The 23,384-nt window shown below is 33.8% G+C and overlaps 2 protein-coding genes across 2 annotated transcripts; one reads left to right on the top strand and one right to left on the bottom strand.

The window, feature by feature from the left end:
• Window positions 1-7,158: 7,158 nt before the first annotated feature.
• On the top strand, window positions 7,159-12,642 carry LOC120331316 (sodium-coupled monocarboxylate transporter 1-like). Its single transcript, XM_078113822.1, has 13 exons — window positions 7,159-7,301; window positions 7,742-7,832; window positions 7,914-8,031; window positions 8,256-8,323; window positions 8,789-8,943; window positions 9,306-9,446; window positions 10,083-10,212; window positions 10,690-10,778; window positions 11,029-11,132; window positions 11,223-11,383; window positions 11,626-11,941; window positions 12,074-12,249; window positions 12,538-12,642. The coding sequence occupies exons 1-13, from the start codon at window positions 7,159-7,161 to the stop codon at window positions 12,640-12,642; spliced, it is 1,797 nt and encodes a 598-aa protein (XP_077969948.1).
• Window positions 12,643-16,465: 3,823 nt separating this feature from the next.
• Window positions 16,466-22,727, bottom strand: LOC120331311 (sodium-coupled monocarboxylate transporter 1-like). Its single transcript, XM_078113821.1, has 14 exons — window positions 22,585-22,727; window positions 21,907-22,017; window positions 21,702-21,792; window positions 21,509-21,626; window positions 21,178-21,245; window positions 20,718-20,872; window positions 20,228-20,368; window positions 19,514-19,643; window positions 19,007-19,095; window positions 18,691-18,794; window positions 18,338-18,498; window positions 17,769-18,084; window positions 17,356-17,531; window positions 16,466-16,906 (listed from the first exon to the last, which is right to left on the bottom strand). Exons 1-14 carry the CDS (start codon window positions 22,725-22,727, stop codon window positions 16,802-16,804), a joined length of 1,908 nt encoding a protein of 635 aa, XP_077969947.1. The 3' UTR covers window positions 16,466-16,801.
• Window positions 22,728-23,384: the final 657 nt, after the last annotated feature.

Below are 23,384 nucleotides of genomic sequence, written 5' to 3'. Positions count from 1 at the left end.
TTGATAATGTTTGTTGATGTATTTTAATTTACCTTATTGTAGATGACTTCACAGAAATTTCTTCGACATCTCCAATTTCTCGGCGAACTAACATCTCAAAATAAATACCATATAGTTGAACTTCTCTTTAGCGCATATATTTCACCTTACTGTGAAAGTCCATAAATGCGAATTTTTTTGGCAAGTTTTCTCCCACAGATGTAATCTCCTCAAAAATTTCTAATTCACAAATATCACAATGACAATAAAGTAGACAATGAGTAATTTTCCCAACTGCTCCATGGGATATAAGACTTATTATTTGCGGCCAGAAATTCATATTTCAATCGTGTCGTGTACTGGAATAAATTGATGTAGTGGAAGTTGGATAAAATGTCAAAATAGTATTTACTTGAATTGTAACATTCATATTAACTAAGCCTAATGAAATCCATATAAATAATTAGTTACTTGTATTGTAGTTTTGTCCTTGGTCCCATTTGTTCCTTCGAATATTCAATCTTCATAGTTCTGCAAAGCTAAGATAACATTGAAAATAATTTAGCTGAATGAAACCCATATGAAATATTTACCTGTATTGTAGATTTTCCTCGGTTGCATCTGTTCTTCATTTATTCAGTCTTAATAGTTCTGCGTCTGAGAAGCCTAGATAACGTTAATAATAATTTACCCTAATGCAATCCATATAAATTATTTACTTGTATTGTAGATTTGCCTTGGTCCCGTCTGTTCCTCATTGTTCATAGTTCTGCACATGAGAAGCTAAGATAACAGTAATGATAACTAAGCTTAATGAAATCCATTCAAAACATTTACTTGTGTTGTAGATTCTCCTTAGTTCTGTTTGTTCTTCATTTTTTCAATCTAAATAGGTCTGTATCTGGGAATCTAAGATAATATTAAAAATAATTTAACCTAAGGAAATCCATATAAAATATTTACTTCTATTATAGATTTGTCTATGGTTCCGCCTGTTCTTCATTTTTCAATCTTCATAGTTCTGCGATTGAGAAGCGAAGATAACATTCATAATAATGGAGCCTAATGAAATCCATATAACATATTTACTTGTATTGTGAATTTTCCTTGGTTTCGTCTGATCTTCAGTCTTCATAGGTCTGCATCTGAGAAACTAAGATAACATTTACAAGAGAGCAACGCTCAAATATATGGACACGTGGACAAAATCTAAGCAGTCCTTACCTTTGACGTTACCGGTACCGCACCCTCAAAAAACTTCCAAGTTTCCAGTCGCAAGAATTTTCACAGTCAGCCGTCACGCTTAATGGATTAAAAACCGTGTTCCCATAATTAAAAAATAATACAGCGCAATTTTAGATGAAATATTAGATTTCATAAGATTCATAGAAAATTTAGGAATAAATAAAATTAATAGCCGTCTGGCAAAAAAGTCATTTAACCACTGAAAATTTCAAAGCAATTGATTCAGTATTCGAAGAGAGAAGCGATTTTATCATGACGAAGAAGAATATCAACAAGAACAGCGACATAATATCAAAACGATCCATAGGTCCACTCATGTGTCCAATAGTAATTTAACCTAATAAATCCATATAAAATATTTACTCGTATTGTGGATTTGTCCTTGGTTCCGTTTGTTCTTCATTTTTCAATCTTCATAGTTCTGCCTCTGGGAAGCTAAGATAACATTAATAATAATTTAGCCTAATAAAATCCACATTACATATTTACTTGTATTGTGAATTTTTCTTGGTTCCATCAGTTCTTCAGTCTTCATAGTTCTGCGTTGGAGTCTAATGAAATCCATATAAAATATTTACTACTATTGTAGATTTTCCACGGTTCCATCGGTTCTTCATTTTTCAATCTTCAATGTTCTGCGTTTGGGAAGCTAGGATAACATTAATAATAATTTATCCTGATAAAATCCATATAACATATTTACTTGTATTGTGAATTTTCTATATCTATGGATCCGTTTATTCTTCAGTCTTCATAGTTCTGAAAAGCTAAGATAACATTAATACTAACTAAGCCTAATGAAATTCATATAAACTATTTACTTGTATTGTAGATTTGATATTCCTTGGTTCCGTCTGTTCTTCATTTCTTCAGTCTTCATAGTTCTGCTTCTGAGAACCTATGATAACATTAATAATAATGAAATTCAAATAAAACATTTGCTTGTGGTGTTGTATATTTGTCCCTGGTTCCGTCTGTCCTTCACTTCTTCAGTCTTCATAGTTCTGCATCTGAGAAGCTGAGACAACTTAATGTAGTGGTAGACATACACTGGGCCGCGGAAGAGTTCGTTTCGGGCAATAGTTTTTTTTTATGCTACATACTTCGGCACTGCACAAAAAGTCACTGGTATATAAAATATACCAGTAAATATATGCTTCAAAACGTTTAACCCAGGGGTGTGCAAACTGGTGCCCGCGGGCCAAATGCGACTCGCAAAAAAAAAAAAGAATTGTGCGGCCCGCGGGCCAAATGCGACTTTCAAAAAAAAAAAAAAAAGAATTGTGCGGCCCGCGGAGAAGTGCCAATTTTGAATGATGTACTCGCGAAAAGAGTTTTTAAGTCAGTTGAGCTGGAACGTGCGAGCAATTCCTACTCCTTTGCTTCGCAAAGCCTACACCAGTACCCGAGTGCCATTGTCATATTAACAAAACTAGCTTGCAAAATACACAATGTCATAAAAAAGAGTTTCTCACTGAATTCGTTTAAAGTCGATGTGACAATAAATTTGAATACCAGTTTTCTTCAGAAATCCATGCGTTTTAACTAACCATTTCTGCAAGGACCCCTACCATACCGTAAAATACCAGTAAAATGTTTATAGTTATATAATTCTGTTTGTGCTATGCAGAGAGTGATAGTTTTCGACTTGAGTGGCCTGCACAGTCTGCTTGGCACACCACTCCAATAGTTTTGGAAGATATTTAATATGCTTCTGTTCTATAATACTGAACAATTAGAAGCTATTTGTTCTTGATGTATAATCTAATTTTGTCATAAAAATAGCAATCTACTTCTGAACAATTTACCCACTTCATGTCCAGAGGGTGATTGACTTGCCGTTGATCTGGTCCGATAAGAGTGCGCATCACTCAGCAGCTACTCATTTTCCTCGCGTAGTGCTCTTGCATCATTATAAATTTACAATATAATAACGAAAATATCGGTCAGAGACGGAAGACTTATCGATCGAAAGTTAGGGGATCCCCCAAAACAGAAACTGCGGTTTCGATTCGAAAAATTCTGCAAACCCGAACTGAATTGTTTTGATTAGTTTTCAGCCAATATCAAAAATGTAGGAAACAATAGCCAACTCCCCATGTCGTCGTCGAAATACTACTCGAGGAAATACTTTTATGAAGAATTCTGCAAATCCGAACTGGATTGTTTCAATTAGTTTTCAGCCAATAGCCTATTTACCAACCCTATAGTTTGTGTCAAATACAACGGCGCTAACCCAGGTTACGACGGCTATTCAAACACAGCCTGGCGATATTTTGGTGAGAAATTCTGCAACCCCGAACCTGACTGAGGGATATGGACATTGCTTGAACTTTAAGGAGTAATTATAATTAACGAGATACGATCTCGCGGCGTGTATCCTTCGCACTGACTCAATAGCGTGGAAAATTTCTCGAAGGAAACTTGCGCGTCGCGACAACGTCAAAGTTACAAGAGACTAAGAGAGATATTGACAATGCTTAAAGATTAATCACGAGATACGATCTAGCGGTGTGTATCCTTCGCTCTGACTCACTAGCGTGAAAACTACGTCTCGAAAATCTCTCGCTTTGTAAAAATCCAGATCTCATCATCACTAATTAATTAATAACTCGCTAATTATACGACATAATTCATCCAAAATCAATAGGCTTCTGGTCCGAGATATGATGAATGCACATGCAAAATTTGGAGCAGATTCAACCACGCCTTCGTGAGATATCGCGTGCATCTAACAGACAAACAGACATACAGACAGCCAGACAAATACCTATCAACATACTTACCGATTAAAATCGATAAGTAATAACATGGGGGAAGATCCAAAAATGGGATTGCCTGTTACACATAAACTGCATATAATCACAGCAAAGTGGCTGGAATGGAAATACTAATTAGAGGCTATTCCCGTGACAAGGTAAAAAGTCAGTCATAGGAAATTTATCTATAAATAAGAATTTATCTATAAATAGGAAATTTATCTAGTAAATTTACGGACTAAATGATAGGCAGGAAGTTACACATATTATGACGCAAACTAGCCGAGCGTTTCCTGTGGCTGTAAATGTAGGTCAAATATAATGAAAAAAACTCTTGTTCAACTTCTGTTTTGAATTTAGTTGCTCGTTTAGGGGTGGATACGACCGTCTGTCAAATAATGAATTTTCACTTCTGTTAGTTTTCAATGGTAATAAACGCCGCATGACTTTTACTCGCGTGTAAAGTTATACAGTTCAAAATAATCGGATTAAAGAAACAACATAAAGCAACCAAATATATTTATTTCTCCGTGAGCGTTTAGAATTCAAACTATAAATAATAATTAGTTCTTCGGCATATCGTTATACCCGGATTTCTTTGTGAAGCAACGTATAGTAGTAAACGAACACAACTCTTTAAAGGTAAATGTTTGCACAATCTCCGACAGTCAATATAACATATTTTGTTCGGTGAGATGTGTTTCATTTTCAATCCAAAGCAGGAGTCTTTACCAGTGGTGGGATTCAAAATTTTCAAAACAGGTTTTTATTTGTATCGAACTCAGTAAAAATGGGTTCCCGCATTTCAGAAAAATCATACCCCTTTAACTATACGCCATAGCTATCTGTTCATATCACTACGTAAGCTACATTGACATAACTATCAAGAACGGGTTCGCTGATTAATTCGCCATCTCGAGAACGGGTTCAAGGGAACCCGATCAATTTCACCACTGGGCATTTGAGAGTTGTTGCAGTGATTGACTCCACAATTATTTTATTAGTCGAAAATATTCGTGGTACTTTTCTAAAGTTTTATCCATCAGAGTATTTCTGCCTAGTATATGCTTTTTCAAATTTAGTATAAAAAGGAAAATGAATATTTAAACCAAAGTTTTGTTTTACATTGATAAAATCAGGCCGACCCGTACTTGCGGACATCAAATTTAGTTTTATATATAGCAGGACATATATTCAGCATATCAGGGGGTTTGTTTGGCAACCTGTCACCATTGGCAACTTGAATTTTCGAAAACAAATCACCTTGAGTAGAACTTATAATCTCAATGTATGCTTCTACTTATATAAATTTATATTTGCTTTTTACAAATATTTACAAAAGCATTAAATCCGCAAACCCCAATTGCAAATTTACACAAAAACTAATGTCCAAGCATAAACCGAAGCGGTAACATGTTCCTTTGAAATTCTTAACTCTATTTCATCGATCGATCAAATTGTGGTGATAAAGGTGACATATATAAGACAATTCAAATATCAAATGTTCAATCGGATTTTTTCATGTCAATTTCTAAATGTACAGAAAAGTGTAAATACGATTGGTAGATCATTCAAGTGAGTCAGAAATTTTGGCAATGGAGTTAATAGAGCTATTACAGAGAAATTAATATTAGATTCAAGTACATTGTAAAAATAGTAAACCACGTGTCGCATTATGGGACCAAATAGACAATACACAAGCTATCCATAATCCAGATTCAAAGTTGTGATTCAGAACCTATCAGCTTGAAGTTATGGACATGCATTGTTTCAAATCAAATAGTAGGATCATTTATGAAGCACGTAAAATTACAACCAACCACTGAAGTGCGAGTTGCAACTACAAAAATATGGGATGTTTCAAATCTTAGCTAAAACAACCCAATCAGTTCCTACAGATATGCTGAATATAATAATTTGAATAACCAGGAGCTTAACCTTGCGATTCCTTACATGAAACACTAACGTAAATATTCTTTGGGCAACTGATGTTATTTTATGCAACTGTCACGTCTGACAGTAAAATCCCGAAAAAGCATACGTATATTACCGATAGCAGTGTTCCCAACCTTTTTACTTCGGTGGACTGGTAACATCAAATAAAATGATCTCGCGGACCGGCAAAAATAATAAAATTAAGGAAACAGAAAATAATACCCTGTTTGAGTTACATAATTATTCCAATGTTTCGGAACAGACTATAGTACAAAGTTGTCGCTTATTTGAATAATGTGACGTTTCCCGTTATTTCTTAACTCTCGTTGTTTCCTATCTTTTCCCGCCAATAAATTTAATATTCCTATTTTATATTTATTTAAATAGCATTTCGAAGTGATTTGGTATAAAGAGGTCTATCATGGGAAATTGCTTGAATTGCATTTGAAGAAGATTAACTTCTAAATTATGTAGCGCACGTATGGGTAGATTTTAATCATTTGCGAGAAATAACAAAACTCTTTTGCGACGGATCGGAATCTGAGAGTGTCATTATTCGTGCCTAAGACACCGCCAGGACAATTAATACCATACTTGTCAGACAAATATAGCACGAAAAAGTTTTCCTAATGAAGCAACTTAAACTCATCTTTTCGGTATCCAGGCGGATACCCCGGCAGAAAAACAACTAGCGGATCGATGCCGGTTTGCAAAGCTTTTTTGTCCGAAATTTGAAAACGAATGACCCATTAGATACATCACTAAAATATTGCCAGTGGATATGGAACACAGTGTATATATAATATACAATAATGCAGTCTGCAATTCTAATCGAAATTTGAGAAAGAAGGCCAAAGGGTGGAAAACGTTGACATGTGTCAGCAGGAACAACACAAATGAAAATATCCTCGGGCTTGTCTCTTGGAAATTTTTCCTATTATAAAATAGACAGGACTGTTTCACTTGCAAATAGGTGATCAAGTAGCAAATTGTAAAGTAATATGTTCGCATCTTTAAAAACAAAACTTCATCAAGAAAATGCCAATAAAACGCCAACTGTGTTATTTCCAAATTTAAGTGGGATGGAGGACTATTAAACCATATTTTGAGTGTTATAAATTAATTTCATTTACTTTACAAAGTTTGCGCTACTTTAGAACACAAAAAAAAAATTTGAATTTACAGATACGATTTTGAGAATAGCATACTGGTTGTTCCTTCTATGTATATATAGAAAAATATGTCGGGATCTGGTTTTACCTTCTCTGTGGTGGATTACGTCGTGTTTGGATTGATGTTGCTTTTATCATTTGCTATCGGAATATATTATGCATATCGTGAGCGCAACAGTAAATCTGCAAATGATTATCTGAATGCCACAAAGTAAGAGACATTTTCGGTGCTTCAAATTTGTTAGAAAAACACAAAGCAACATATTTTATTAAAAAATAAAAAGGCATAAATATACTTTTAGTGATATAATTTGCAATACCATAGACATAGCACATGTTTTATTTTATTGTGATACCAATTATATTTAAACACCCTGGAACGCATACTTGAATGTCTGAATTTAGTGTCATTGTGATCATATTACGTTTTTGTTACAGATCCATGTCGGTGCTGCCGGTTGCAATATCACTATGCGTTACGTATGAATCTTCCCTCAATTTACTGTCCGTTCCCGCGGAAATTTACCTATTTGGGCCGATGACCTGTTGGTAAGTTTGTTTTGGCAACTACGTAACAAGGGAACAAAGTAGTAAAAATTATAAACGAAAAAATTTTCAAAGAAAAATACTTTTGAATAAACTTTATTTCAGGGGACTTATTGCAATGATAGTCTCTCCCATACTTGCAACGCACATCTTCGTGCCTACTTATTATGCCGCGGGAGTCACAAGCGTTTACGACGTAAGTAATCAAGTAAATTTAGATTATCTAATACTTGTGGTTGATAGACCGAATAACTAACTGTCCAATCATTTGTTTTAGTACTTGAGATTGCGATTCAACAGAGTGACACAAATTTTGGGCGCATTGACGTTTATGTCAGGCACGTTCGTATATACTGGAATCTCTATGTATGGCCCCGCCCTTGCATTTGAAGCAGGTTTGATATAATTTCATGTAATATATATATAAGAACGGAATGTGACAACTAACACTTCAAATGTTATTGTAAAGTACCATGGTTTACTGAACAAATTTTATTTTCACAATTGACGTGAAGTGTTTGAAATATTAGTCAGAAAGAAAAAACGACTTCAATGAATATCTGATCAAATAATGAAAAACTATCGTTGTTTTATTCATTTTAAAAACTTTTACTTCCAGTATCTGGGTTCAATATTTGGGGAAGCATTCTTTCGTGCGGCGGTGTTTGCATTCTTTATACAACTTTTGTAAGTATTTTGAACAATTTTATGTTTGTCATTACAGCTTTCCAAACGGATAAACTGTATCTGTGAGCTTTACCTCATATTTTGGGCCCTTAGTTGAACAGGAGAAATATTTAATAAATAAAAACAGATTGGGGGCGAAGGAACGAGTCCGAAAAAAAACACATGACAAAAAAATATCAGTTATTGAAGACACACTTTGATTTTTGAATTCGATAGCGATTGAGAAAAATACAATGTGAACCCACGAACAATTTAACAAAATGAGTTGCAAACTTTGAGCGCTTCATCAAACATATATAGTGTTATTCAATTTTGATTTACATAGTTATACGAAACTGTCACACAACACTATGAGACAAATATGCGTTTTCAGAATATAATTTCCAGTCACATTTCTTTATTATGCAGTCCCTTTATGTTTTGGGGGGGACTCTTTTATGTAATTTTCGTGTATACTTTATTTAGGGTGGATTCAAAGGAATCGTATGGACGGATGTGTTTCAATCATTCGTAATTGTAATTGGTATAATAGCAATCGTTGTTAGAGGCGTTATGATAAATGGAGGATTTGCAGAAGTTTGGAATGCCGCTTATGAAGGAGGAAGAATCGATTTTGTACAGTAAGTGAATTATTAAAATAATAATAATTGTGGTATATGGCGTGATCGAAATCAAAATTTTGCGCACCTTGTGTCGGTTCGCGATCGTCGCGTTCTGGTGATCACTGATTAGTCAAGGTCCCGAAGACTACGATACGGGTACTGTGAAGTTTTATCCTCGTACTACTTTGTTTAGGCCTTCGCGTTCATGTATTTAAGCATTGCTCTTGTATTTTTGAATCGTTTGAATTATTTTATTCAAAAATCAATATTGGTACAATCTATTTATTACTCCATTAATATGATGAATCCTGCTCAATTTAATCAGAAAAATTTCAAGCATAATAGAATTATTGAAGATTATAATATTTATCGTATTCAAGTTTCGAAACTGATGTTCGGATTCGACATACATTTTGGTCGATGACATTAGGCTCTCTCACAACTGCAACAGCTGCGTACGGAACGACACAAACAGCAGTTCAGAGATTCTTGAGTTGCAAAAGTCTGAAAGAATCACAAATGTAAGTTTAATACATAATATGAATTCACTCATGAATGTGTGTTCAGAACCGAAGTTTATATTTACGTGTTATCACTCAGATGTGAAAAACTTTATAAAATATGGAACTGTTGGCATCACGAAAAAGGAACGCTTAGTTCAGTTTGGAATACTTCAACATAACCCGACTTGACTCCGGTCATTATAGCTAAATTACTAAACTTCACATAATCGACTCTACCTAGAATATATGTCACATTTATATTTTCAGTAGAAAAACATTGAAAAATGTTCTTTCGATGAACAATAGTATTTGGTCTTTACAGCTTTCGGAGGTTTGTAATCAGGGGGTGTTATTGTGAGAGTGATGGAATAGTAGCATCTTTATAAGTATAATATATATATTGAATTTCTATTTGACTTAGCTTAAAATACTTAAAAAAATCCTAAATTACCCGAATAGATTTATTTTGGTTTTGCAAGCAACATTTTCACTTCTTTGTAATTTTCCCTAAATTTTAGTTTCAGGAGAATTTTGATTAAGACAATTGTAACACAATAAAAATAGTTGAAATGCTACGTTTCCTTCGCGCTACTTTGGTTCTTAATAAAGTGAATCACAAAGATATTACTAATTCGTGAAAACATATATCTTCAGGACTGCGTTGGTGAATGTCGTTGGTCATATTTTGTTGTACGTAATGGCGTTTCTAATAGCGATCGTTGCTTATGCGCATTACAAAGGTTGTGATCCACTTCAACAAGGATGTATTGACAAAATTGATCAGGTTCGCACATTTTCATTCGCATAATTATATATATAAGTACTTTTGATTAAACGTTTTTGAAACTCCAATAACACATATATCCTAAAACTTTATATCTCCACAACACCTTTTTTAATACCGAAACGTCAATACCAATTTTCCCTGCTTTCCTAAATAGTCTCTGTCGTGAGGATTTTTCTGAAATGCCAACGCGTAGAATTTCATAACATAAATTATCACAAATTTTCCTTTTTTTTATACAAAAATAAAATGCCACAATGAAGCCTAGTGGCAAACAGTGGCAAAAATTGTTAGTTAATAAAATCTGAACTACATTTTGATACACAACTAAATTTAGTCAAAAGATCACTGGAATGTTTTTCTGTTACTTGAAACTGACGGTGCTCTATTTTTACATATAGCTACAAATAATATGCTATATTATATCATTGTATTTTTGAGAAAGCAAATATAAAAGAAACAATCTCATTTACCCAGATTATACCATTGTTGGTAATCGATGTGTATCACAATTATCCCGGAGTACCTGGATTGTTCCTCGCATGCATTTTTGCTGCCACTTTAAGGTAAGCTATATCTTGGTTGCTGAAACTTTCACAGATGGTGCTTAACTGTAGCCCATCAAAATTTTGCTGCTTTTACAGTCGTGATTTTTTAAAACACTGAATTGGGTACTCTAAATTGGGTTGAGGTATTTCAACTGTGGACAGTTTATTTTAATGAACATATATCAATTGTCTGGTGCATTTTCACCATAGATATGCATAACAGATTTCTGATGCTTATAATACAGCAAATTCTGCATTATTTTTGTAGTACGGTTTCATCAACGATGAACGCATTGGCATCAACGGCCATGGACAATATTGTTACACCTTACACAAGGTTTAACGAGCGAACTCATTTTTATATTTCTAAAGGTGAATGAAACAACGTATGTGATGAAATTGCAATTTTACGGCAATATTAATAAAGTTAAGCTAGTACTAATAACAAAACTTCAATTTTAGGGATGGTATTCTTCTTTGGAGTTTTTTGCGTCGGAGTCGCAGCATTGATGACAAATTCGTCCGAATTGTATGAAGCGGCTGTCAGTTTGATAACCATCACGATCGGACCCCTATTAGGATTATTTACTTTAGGAATGCAATTTCCATTTGCAAACTGGAAGGTATTTATGGCATTTATATAGATCTAAATTCATACTATCATAGAAGAATTATTGTGGTTGGGTAACCTTAGCTGTTACTGTACAAACTCTACTTCTTTGCACGTTTACTAGAGGAAGAAAGCAGTGTTATTCGATTATTGCCATAACTTTCGTTGCAAATTTCATAGAAATGAATAAATATATTAATCGAACAAATATAGAATCTGAAATACTCAATACATTCCCCAATCTTTCTATTGTAGGGTGCTTCTGGTGGTGTGATATGCGGTATTGCATCAGGGCTGTGGCTTTATCTCGGAAGGAAAAGCATAACAAAGTCAAACTATTTTGTGGGGAAATTGGAGCTTTCTACAGATCAATGCAATACCACGTGCAGCGGACATGAGATATTAACTAACTACACTACTCTTGGTTACTTGACAACACCAGTCGATGCAACGACAATTCCAGAAATTTATGATGATGATGTCCCGTTCTATACATTGTCTTATCGATACATCAGCATTGTTGGTCTTATCGGTTGTATAATCAGCGGTAGTATCATCAGTCTTCTAACAGGTTAGTGGAAATATTTCAGTAGAGTGAATATACAAAAATTATGAGCTTTTGCTCCAAGGTATGGCACCAAGATTGTGCATTTGGTGAATGTCAATATTCAGTCTAAAATTCCAACATTTTTTTTTCAATCAGGTGGATGGAGAGATCGCCACAACGTAGATCCAAAATTATTGAGGCCACTTTTTGATCTCTGGATTTTCAGAATATGGATTCCGGAAAAAGTCAGAAAGTTTTTACGATTCGGAGTCGAATGGAGTGAAGATGACAACAATGATAAGATTGAAACAAAATCAGAAAAATATAAAACGGTAGGTACTGTATAAACTTAACATAAAACCATTTACGGTGAAAAATAATCTCTCATTTTACCATCTCTAGAAAGGCTTGCGCGACTTTTTATGTATGTACAAATGCAGTGTTTCGAGCAGAATAAGAAGGAAGGATGTTAATAAACCGTAAAATGGTAACGCTCTCCTTTCAAAATAAACTTTCAAGATGTAAGTTGAGACATGCTATTTAAGGCACAGAAACGTTTTGCCATTACACCTGGCTGCTGAAAAAAGGCCCCTTTGGATAACTATTATCTCATCTTGTAGGAGGAAGCCATTGGAGTTTATTCAGTAAAATTGGATCCTGACAACGGACACGCAAACGCCTGTTTCGGGAATGATGAGAACGTCTTAAAAATGAGCAATTTGTAAACAATAGAGTTGTAAATGAGTCAATAGCACATTTTCAATTCCACTATCACATCATTTTCTCAGTAAAACTCGGTGTAGTTTTAATACAATTAGTGAGTATATATAAGCCGCAGAGTACAAGCTATTTCAGGCATTATTCAATAATTTTTGCTTTGTGCTTCAAGTGTTCGTCAGAGTTCCGGAATTGTATTCCAAAGTGTCAGACAAAAAGGACAAAATTGTATGTCAAATCATGTTTTTGTTTTAATGTGACTCCTAACGTTACGCAAGTTCAATGAAGAAAATTTTTTATTATTAACAAGCACCTTCTGGCAATGACCTTAAAAAAGACTCATATGGAAGCTCATTCCAATACATATGGAATGCTTGATAACTATGAGTAGTTACGGCAAGGTAGAGATAACGTTTTAGATAATTCATTCTTGCGATTTGGTATATTTACTCTTCATTGATATGCCACAGTAAATCAAATGTAGAATGCTGCCACACAACTGCCACTAACAGATTCAATTTTCAATTTCGTAGCATTTTACTATTAGCCAATACAACAAATGTATGGCACTACAAGGGGGTACATACAATGTCATGAAACAAACTCCCTGGGCAGAAATGTCTTCAAACTTACAACAAAAACGTATAACTTATTCTGTGGTGGTACGTAGTTCAAATGCAGTTGCAGTGAATAATATGATACATTGTTGTTAGTTTGTTACTATCTTTAGATCGGTAAGTATGTTGATAGGTATTTGTCTGTTTGTCTGTCTGTCTGTTAGATGCACGAGATATCTCACGAAGGCGTGGTTAATTCTGCTCCAAATTTTGCATGTGCATTCATCATATCTCGGAACAAAAGCCTATCGATTTTGATGAATGTATGTCGTATAATTAGCGAGTTATCAATTAATTAGTGATGAGACACGCGGTGTCACTATAGAGTCATGAATCGAAACCGCAGTTTCGATCGATAAGTCTCCGGCCTTCGACCGATATTTTCGTTATATTGTTTTCATAGTGTTTAGATTAAAAATTTACCGAAGTATCGGGAATATCAGCCGTTTTGTCGATATCGGAATTTGTTTCGCTATGGGATAAATGACACCGATATATCCGATATATATACTAAAATTTCAACCAGAGTCTTTTGAAGTATAACTTATATACGGATATTGGTAACTGAAATTATTTTTGGCCGTGAAGGAATCATATACGCCAGTGGTCGGCAACCAACGGGCCGCGGCCCATCGCCGGTGCGCGGAAAGGATACTATCGGTCCGTAGAAGCGTGGCACAAACGACGGACAATGTCCTAACAACATGTATAGATGATTAACAACTCAAACAATAATTAGTTGAAAAGAGTCTTTGCGATTTATAGGGTATTTCGGCAATCGGCAGTCTTTTGGGCAATACTACTAACTGAATACCCGGCATTGCAAAAAAGCTTTACAGGCATTTTTACATCTATGTGAAGTCGGGTTTTTAAAATTGACAACTACAAAATCGCAGTAGCCTGAACGTAAGAAAACACATTACTTGAATAATATCACCTTTATTCTCTGAATTTAATACCAACCTATTTATCCTAACACATATAATTTATTACATAAGCTTATTCCGTCTGTACAAGGTGGTCCGCCAAAATTTTGGTCAGGCTTTACCGGTCCGTCACCGAAGAAAGGTTGTCGTAGGTAGACTCGTTAAACACTACATAATTGATATGAATAATATAAAGCAGTGAATGCATGTTCATAAATGGATTCTGAAACTTACATGGCGGTATTAGAATTTTGGAAACAGAAACTGTAGAGTAGACAATCGACAACGAAAATTTGGCATGTGAAGATTCTAGGAACTACGAACACGATGATAGACGAACTCTGACGCCGATGCCTGTCTCTCCCAAGATGAAAGAATGGCCCTGGAGTGATGATTTTACTGGGGATTATTCACAAATTGTGCAACGACCCAACTGTTTTGAATTAACCGCCGGTCGAAATATAGGTGGAATAGAATATTGAGTATCGTTGCCACAAGCTCGTCGAAATTAGCCATGCAAAAATCTGCGTGATCGAGAAAACCCCACATGAATGAGTAATGTGAAACAAGCTTTGGCAGTTATATATTTATTACAATATATTTTTGTGACCTGCAATGCAATAGACTGTGTGACAAAAAGATTTTGATTAAATTGGGAAAATTTGTCATTTTTACTATTTTTGCATATTTAAATCCACCTGCATTGAGATATTTTTTTTAGCTCAAGTTTAGGATTGGAATTGCATTTTTAGACAGTTACAAAGGGTTTCGCGACGAAACAAATTAAATTTTTGCGGAGAAATAATTATTGCTATTGAGGATGTTCCTGCAATTTCCGAAATCTGGTCAACTTATACAAAAACGCCGATTATTCAAGTAGCCCATATTGGGAGGACCATGTTTTACTGCATAAAACCATAACTTTTAAAGGTAAGATATAACGCTGATCACCCAGGTAAATTAGATAGTAAGTTGAATTTAAAAACACCCAAATAACTCTAGGCATTAACAAAACATGCATTTCGCGTTTTTTTAACCTGTGAAACGGTAAATATTTGAGACAAGAAATATTAACATGATAAAAAAAAATGCAACAGATATCAGTTTTATAAAATTTTAAACCGATTTTCTTCTGAATTTAAAAACGACTTGAACTGTTCCGTACAAAATGAATTTTAGTTCAAAATTGAAAAAGTTAGAAGCTCATGTTAACGTAAACATGACCTTCAAGCACATAATTCAATTGATATATTTGTAGTTCAATGTAGCTTTAGGGAATCCCATATGTAGTTCTCATCGTTATACTTAGCCTCGGACATTAGGGGCTCCTTGTCCCACATATTTATCGTTTAATGTGTAAAAAAAACAGGTGAATACTGAATTTAATAAAATCTGAGAGCCCTATTCATTTAACCTTAAAACAAACAATCTATAATATAAATTAATTGAACAGTTTTCCCCGTAATATTGCCTTTATTTTTGGAATAAGATGAGAACATACCGATATACAGATATAATAATTTATCTAAACAACAACGAATCTAAAAATACGGATCTTTTTTTCATCGTAGAGCCATTAATTTACAAAAATGGAATGATAATAGTATTTAGCAGTAATGCCTAAATTATCATGCTTGCGACCAGGAAAAAGCATCATGATCTCTTGTAGAAAATGGTCCTCAATAATATTAAGCAATATTTCCCCGCAAAAATTTAATTTGTTTCGTCGCGAAACCCATCTGTGGTCGTTCAAAAATGCAATTATTCAATCCCAAACTTGAGCTGACAAAAATATCTCTATGCAAGTGGATTTATTGATATTGAGAATGATTGAAAAATATTGAAAATACCATTAATTTTTTGCAATTAAATTGAAATCTTTTTGTCACACATTTTATTTCAATGTAATAAATATATACCAGATAAAAGTCTGGTTCACATTACTCAGAAATGAAAAAAGAACACAGAGTTGCCAAAGTAAGGAATAAAATCTTCTCGCTTTTTATATTTTTTTCCTTTTTTATCCTTATAATTTTGTTTATCTCATTAATTGGCTTTTTATCGTACTGTTCTCAATATTTCAATTCTAACATTTGGTCAATTAACCTAAGCTTGCCCCAATCGACGCCAGCAACTTAAAGAATTCGCTTGATGTTAGGACATTTAGGCTCACTCACGTAGAAGAAAAAATGACTCATCTCTTAACAAAATGAATATATATATATATATATATTATGGAAAGTCGGACTCCAGTACTTTTTGTATTTCCCGTTTCTGATTGAAGTGCAGAAATCATACTTAACGAGTCCTCTGATCTTAATACTTTTTTAAACATTGTATAAATCTTGATTTCTATTCTTAGTTATAATTAGGGCGCGAAATTGAAATACGGCTACAAAACATCTAGAAAAAAAAACGAGGTTCACAATGTTTTAATTAAGTTCATAATATATTGTGAGCGCTAAACTAGTCAACAATAAAACATAAAATTTGATTACGATACGACTTGCACAGAGATGACGCTGAAAATTGAAATTTTAGCTAATCTAATGAAGCAATAGTCATGGAATGGGGTTTTCTTCATTCTGTTTGAATATTTATCAGCTTCAAACGTTGTCATCTATTTACAAACTGCTCATTTTTATGGCGTTTTTGTCATCCTCGAATGATTCGTTTGTGTAAACGTTGCCACGATCCATCTGCACTGAATAAACGCCACTTGTTTCTTCCTACAACAGGATATGACAGTTATTCAAACATCCATAGAAACTTTTTAAATATGGCATAAGCTGTCATGTCTAATATAGAACATCCCAATTCCTAGTATATTTTGAGTGCGAATGCAATCAATTTAGCTATATATATTCAATTTAAAAAAAGGCGTCCCGTGGGTGGGTTTTTACACTTCAGTACATGTATTTTCGTGTTAAATTGGAGATAAATCACTTGTGCATATTAACCATATAAAAATGCTTCCGCTTGGTTATATTTATAAACTGGATGTTACTTAAATGACAATTTGACACCAAATTGAATTATACATTTAGTCATTGGATAGTTTACTACACTACAGATCTCACGCTAAAAAATGCTTTTGAAAATTTTATTCACGAATTAATAATAAATATTAATCAATAGACTGCATTTCATAGTTATCTTCAATTTATATAGTACTTACCGTTTTATATTTTTCTGATTTTGTTTCAAATCTATCATTGTTGCCATCTTCACTCCATTCAATCCCAAATCGTAGAAACTTTCTGACTTTTTCCGGAATCCATATTCTGAAAATCCAGAGATCGAAAAGTGGTCTCAATAACTTCGGATTTACCTTGTGGCGATCTCCCCATCCACCTGGATATAGAAAAAATTCAGGTATTAGCTGTAATAAAGAGTTCATTGACCAAACACCGAATTTTGATGCAAGACTTTTCTTCTAAATTTTTCGTTAGGACTCCACGCATATGTTTATTGAAATTTAGTTTCGAGATATATGTTTTCTTGACACCAAGGTTTTTCAAATTTGAGGAAACAAATATGATTTATTTAGTACGTTTTGTCTATTACCTGTATGGAAGATTTTTCACTTACCGGTTAAAAGACTAATAATACAACCGCTGACTATACAACCGATAAGACCAGTAGCGCTGATGTATCGAAAAGACAGTGTATAGAACGGGACATCATCATCGTAAATTTCTGGAATTGTAGTTGCATCGACTGGTGTTGTCCAGTAACCAAGAGTAGTGTAGTTAGGTACTATTGCTTCTCCGTTGCATGTGAAATTGCATTGATCTGTAGTAACATCCATTTCTCTCACAAAATCGTTCGACTGTGTGATGCTTTTCCTTCCTAAATAGAGCCAGGCCCCTGATGCAATACCACAGATCACACCACCAGAAGCTCCCTACAAACAAGGGTTTGTGAAACTAAATATATTGAGTATTTCAACTTTCTATATTTAATTGATATAAAATTGACTTCGATATTGAATGCCTTATTATTATCATATTTCCTTTCAATTTAATCCTGTTTTCTTTAGTATTCGCGAAAATGGGCCTCATCGTTCTGTTTGCTGCGAATGTGCCTATCACAATAACAACGATGTCGGTTCATTATAGTATATAGAAATGAGTATCATTTAGATAATTGAACCATACCTTCCAGTTTACGAATGGAAATTGCATTCCTAAAGTGAATAATCCTAATAATGGTCCCATGGTGATAGAAATTAAGCTTCGAGCTGCTTCATATAATTCAAGTGCGTTCGTCATCAATGCTGCGATCCCGATGCAAACAACGCCAAAGAAAAATACCATTCCTAAATGTAAAAACTTGAAATAATTCATCCAACTTTGAAGGTTAGCAGGAATTTATTAAAAACAAAAACAAAGTGGTAAAATCTAGTCTTTGTTATCCGCTGTTTATTTTTAAAACTTTCACTCTCCATACCAGAAGAACTTCATTAATCTCGACGTAAATTCCTATTTGCTTAACATGATGTTACATTTACCTTTGGAGACATAAAATTGAGTTCGCTCGTTAAATCTTGTGTAAGGTGTAATAATATTATCCATTGCTGCTGATGCCAATGCATTCATCGTTGATGAAATCGTACTACAAAACAAAATGAACTCGCGCTATCTGAAGCCTCAGAAAACACATTATATATATATATATATGTGGTACAATTGGGTACATAATTAATACCGTTCGCAGTTGAAGGTATCTGCTCATTTTGCAGAAGTTTGAAAACGGGCTTTCGATTTTAAAATCACGAGTGTATTCCTTGGAATTGTTTCTATTTTCGAAACTAAAGCATGACTTACCTTAAGGTAGCAGCAAAAATGCAGGCCAGGAACAACCCGGGTATTCCGTAATAGTTGTGATATACATCCATCACAAGCAGTGGGATAATCTGATTAAATGAGAAATATTACTTTATTTTTGGCTGAAAGTAATATGCGATAGCTGTTTGTAGAACAATGATATGAAAAAAATTCAAGAATTTCATGCTTTTGGAAGTCTTTTCAGTCAATTTAATTTTGAGTTAAAAGAGTCGATTTTATTTAAATATGTTTGCTGTTTTTCAAATTTGTTTCATCTGTTTTCGTGCATCATTGTGGTATGTTGTTTAAAAATCTGCGTAATAATTTTTATTAAGTGATTTTACACGTTCAGATTTCAGAATCAATTTTCAATTTGTATATAGCCTAGTAGCCTACATGGAACTTTTTAAATCCCGTTAGATTAGGTGGTTTTTAAATGTCATTACTAACAAGTATTTTAGTAGGTTGCGAAGTTTGAGCATATGCTCAATTTCACTTTAAACAAACCTGATCAATTTTGCTGATACATCCTTGCTCAAGCGGATCACATCCTCTGTAATGTGCGTAAGCAACGATTGCAAGTAGGAACGCTATTCCATACAACAAAATATGACCAACAACGTTTACCAATGCAGTCCTAAATATATTTTAGCTTAATTTTATTAAACCCATGAGGAAACGGAACAGTAAAATAATGCTGTTTCGATTAGGTCAACATATAGTCAATTAAATTGAATCGCCGAGAAACCGGTTGCAAACACAAAAATCAACCAGTTATTCGTTTTGTGGCCTTTATAGTCAATGTTTAACTTTAAATTCGTATCTAGTATTGCACGAAGCTAAAGGATTCTTGTTTATACATATACCAGATAAATTACATGAATTTTGTTTCTCTCAGTAAATTTAAATCGAACCTGAAGATCATTACATCGAAGATATTCATCACTATTTAATTGTTTCGTTATCGTTTCCTTCATAGCGTAAATCAATTTAGAAAATAGCCCAAGATGATCATGTTAAAATATTTCAAAGTCGCGTATGATTAAAAAAAGAGTTTAGTGTAGTCTGTCTTTAATCAACTAGGGAATCTGCTATCGTGGAGCCGATTTCACAAGCTCTTTAGATTTTATGTGAAAGTACTTGGCATTTCAATCATTCTACTAAACTACTGGCCTGAACAGGCTCTTATCAAAAACTCTTGAGTTTTGCAAATATACTTACGTCTGTGAATCTTTTAGACTTTTGCAACTTAAAAATCTCTGAACTGCTGTTTGAGACGTTCCGTACGCACCTGTTGCAACTATGAGAGAGTCTATGACTACTGACCAAAATGTATGTCGAATCCGAACATCAGTTTCGAAACTTGAACAATAAAAATTATAACAATATATTTGTAAAAAAAATTGTTCATTGGAATTAAATGATCTTTTATTCAGATGACTCAAGCCGTTTGGAGAAAACTTAAATGACAATTACCCACCGGTTAATGCAGTTTTTAATAGGGTCGCTACGTGCTTTGGCGCTAGCACTATATATATATATATAGGATGTGATAAATTATCAATCCTGATTGAATTCTAGTACTGCTAACCATATTATCTCCACTGTCGGTATATACTGTCCACGGGTCCACAACTGCTATGACTGAAATGCTGCATTACGATATTTCAGTCATTCGACTGTAACCATAGCATTATATATGTTCACTTACTGCACAAAATCGATTCTTCCTCCTTCATAAGCGGCGTTCCAAATTTCTGCAAATCCTCCATTTATCATAACGCCTCTAGTAACGACTGCTATGACACCCATTACAATTACGAAAGATTGAAACACATCCGTCCAAACGATTCCTTTGAATCCACCCTGAAATAATAATTTTTCGGATTTGACTTAGTGATCAATAGCCGAGGATCGTATTTTTAAATGAAAAAATAGCTTTTTGTGTGAAATTGTTGTTGGAGTCATGTTGTAATTGTTTTTCTCTTAACTACAAAACACTTGAAAACTTTTCGTATCCATTACATATAGTGAGCTTTTATTTGATCTCCCGGGTCTCATTACTTTGTCTCTATTTTTGTAACATTTTTTTTAAAGTTAATAATAAGTTAAAAGAGTTACGACTGGTCAAAAGATGTAATGACAAATATAAAATAGTTTAAAGTACTTACAAAAGTTGTATAAAGGATGCAAACAACGCCGCATGAGAGAATACTTCCCCAAATATTGAAACCAGACACTGGAAGGAAGAATTTTTGTGAAAGAATGATTGTAACAATGATATTTTTCCTTTTTCTGATATTCAAGCTATCACTCGTCTATTTCCTAAATTGATATTCAATCTATTTTGAACGGTGCAGATCACTGGCGGGAATAATATATATTTTTCGATACCATATATCTCACGAATATATGTGACCTATTATAGTACCTACTTCCGAAGATATATGCATAATAATATAACATAAACATCTTCATATAATTCATGAAATAATATCAAACCTGCTTCAAATGCAATGGCAGGTGCATACATGTTGACTCCAGAATATACGAGCGCGCCCGACATAAACGTTAAAGTACCCAAAATTTGTGTCACTCTGTTGAATCGCAATCTCAAGTACTAAAACAAAATTATCAATCTATTGTTTTTTATATATATCAGCCATGAGAATACAAATATACTTAGCACACTCACATCGTAGACGCTTGTGATTCCGGCTGCATAGTAAGTAGGCATGAAAATGTGCGATGCAAGTATTGGAGAACTTATCGTTGCGATCAATCCCCTGAATAAAGTGTACTCAGAAATTCATCTCTTTAAAACCTTCAAATTTTTGGTACACTCTTGCTTATATTTTATCATTTCTAGTTTTGCTGTAGTATCAGCCGATAAAACTTACCATGAAGCCATCGACCCATATAGGTAAATTTCTGCGGGTGTGGAGAGTAAATTGAGTGCAGATTCATATGTAACACATAATGATATTGCAACCGGCAACATCGACATGGATCTGTATAGGAAATGTAACAAATAAACAATGACAGAAAAATGATATACTTTCATATGCGTTCCAATTATTGATTGTCCATGAATTAGCTTTATACTGCACCCGTCGCAAAGTTTCAAAATTTAAATAAAAAAAACACTACAATCCGATAGTTGCTTGTCAAATGTGTGTTTGACTAATCATCTCTAGAAAACAAGGATCATTTGCCTTTGCTAAATGTCGGTACACAACCATTGCTATTTGTCGTACACTACAACATATAGTATATTTGGAAAATGAAATGTTTAAAAATCAGTATGCTCGAGTACAACTATTATCACAATATTTACATATAATAAAATAGTCTATAGATATTAGCAAATTATATCAGTAATGTAAATTTTGTCTTCATTGTTACATATCATAAGCACTTCGCAATGAATGCATTTCGTGCGGAGCAAATAATATTCGCACTTTACATAAATATAAGATATAAGTTAGTACATTTATCATAAAAAAAATGTCAAATAATGAGTTTCTTAAATATGTTGCTGTTTTTAACAAATTCAACCCTTGGAAATTGTCTCTTACTTTGTAGCATTCAGATAATCATTAGCAGAATTACTGTTGCGTTCGCGATATGCATAATATATTCCGATAGCAACTGATAAAAGCAACATCAATCCAAACACGACGTAATCGACCGCAGAGAAGGTGAAACCAGATTCCGACATATTTTTCTATCTTATTAGATGTCTACTATTCTTAAAATGGCATCTGTGGATAACAATTTATTTCTGTATTCAGGATTTAGTGAGATATTTTCAAAGCAAAGTAAAAATATATTACTATAAAAACATTGCATTTGTCGTGTTGTTAAAATGCAAAATTATAACAAGTGCATATGAGATTATTATCAGGTCTGTAATCATAGCCTTTTTAGAGTAACTTCATTATGTTACCAGTGATATACACCAGATTAATATTTGTCCATCTTCAATTGATCTTCAAGACGCTACCTTATAAAACCACAATGAATAGTCGTTATGCACAACACATATAAGTTTTGCAAATGTAGTCTGGGCATTAGTAGTAAACATTTACGGCCAGAAACCTTATGTATTTGGTACTACTTTAGAACCTTGATAAACTATTTTATTCACGAAGGCCCCGCCAACACGAACATCAGTTTTATCAACTTGTTGTAATATATATATGCTATTTCGTTGTTGTTCTGAAAAACTCTTTGCCGTCGTTGTAACAATTTTTCAATTTGTAAGCCTCTGAAATATGTAATAAATCATTTCACGTAAACTGACTCATACAGTTTAATGAGCTTTGATCCAACGGGTATGTTATATTTTTATTTATTGCACGATTCGCAAAATTAA

This window comes from Styela clava, chromosome 6 (assembly GCF_964204865.1).
Source record: "Styela clava chromosome 6, kaStyClav1.hap1.2, whole genome shotgun sequence".
NCBI classification, from domain to species: domain Eukaryota; kingdom Metazoa; phylum Chordata; class Ascidiacea; order Stolidobranchia; family Styelidae; genus Styela; species Styela clava.
This window is presented reverse-complemented; position numbering and strand designations above follow the sequence as displayed.

Coding starts and splice junctions, on each gene's coding strand:
- LOC120331316 (XM_078113822.1), top strand. CDS start 7,159: ATGTCGGGATCTGGTTTTACCTTCTCTGTGGTGGATTACGTCGTGTTT. Junction 7,833..7,913: donor GAGTCACAAGCGTTTACGAC/GTAAGTAATCAA, acceptor CATTTGTTTTAG/TACTTGAGATTGCGATTCAA. Junction 10,779..11,028: donor ATTTTTGCTGCCACTTTAAG/GTAAGCTATATC, acceptor TTATTTTTGTAG/TACGGTTTCATCAACGATGA.
- LOC120331311 (XM_078113821.1), bottom strand. CDS start 22,727: ATGTCGGAATCTGGTTTCACCTTCTCTGCGGTCGATTACGTCGTGTTT. Junction 21,246..21,508: donor TGCCATTGCATTTGAAGCAG/GTTTGATATTAT, acceptor TCTTCCTTCCAG/TGTCTGGTTTCAATATTTGG. Junction 16,907..17,355: donor AATCAGAAAAATATAAAACG/GTAAGTACTATA, acceptor ATCCTGTTGTAG/GAAGAAACAAGTGGCGTTTA.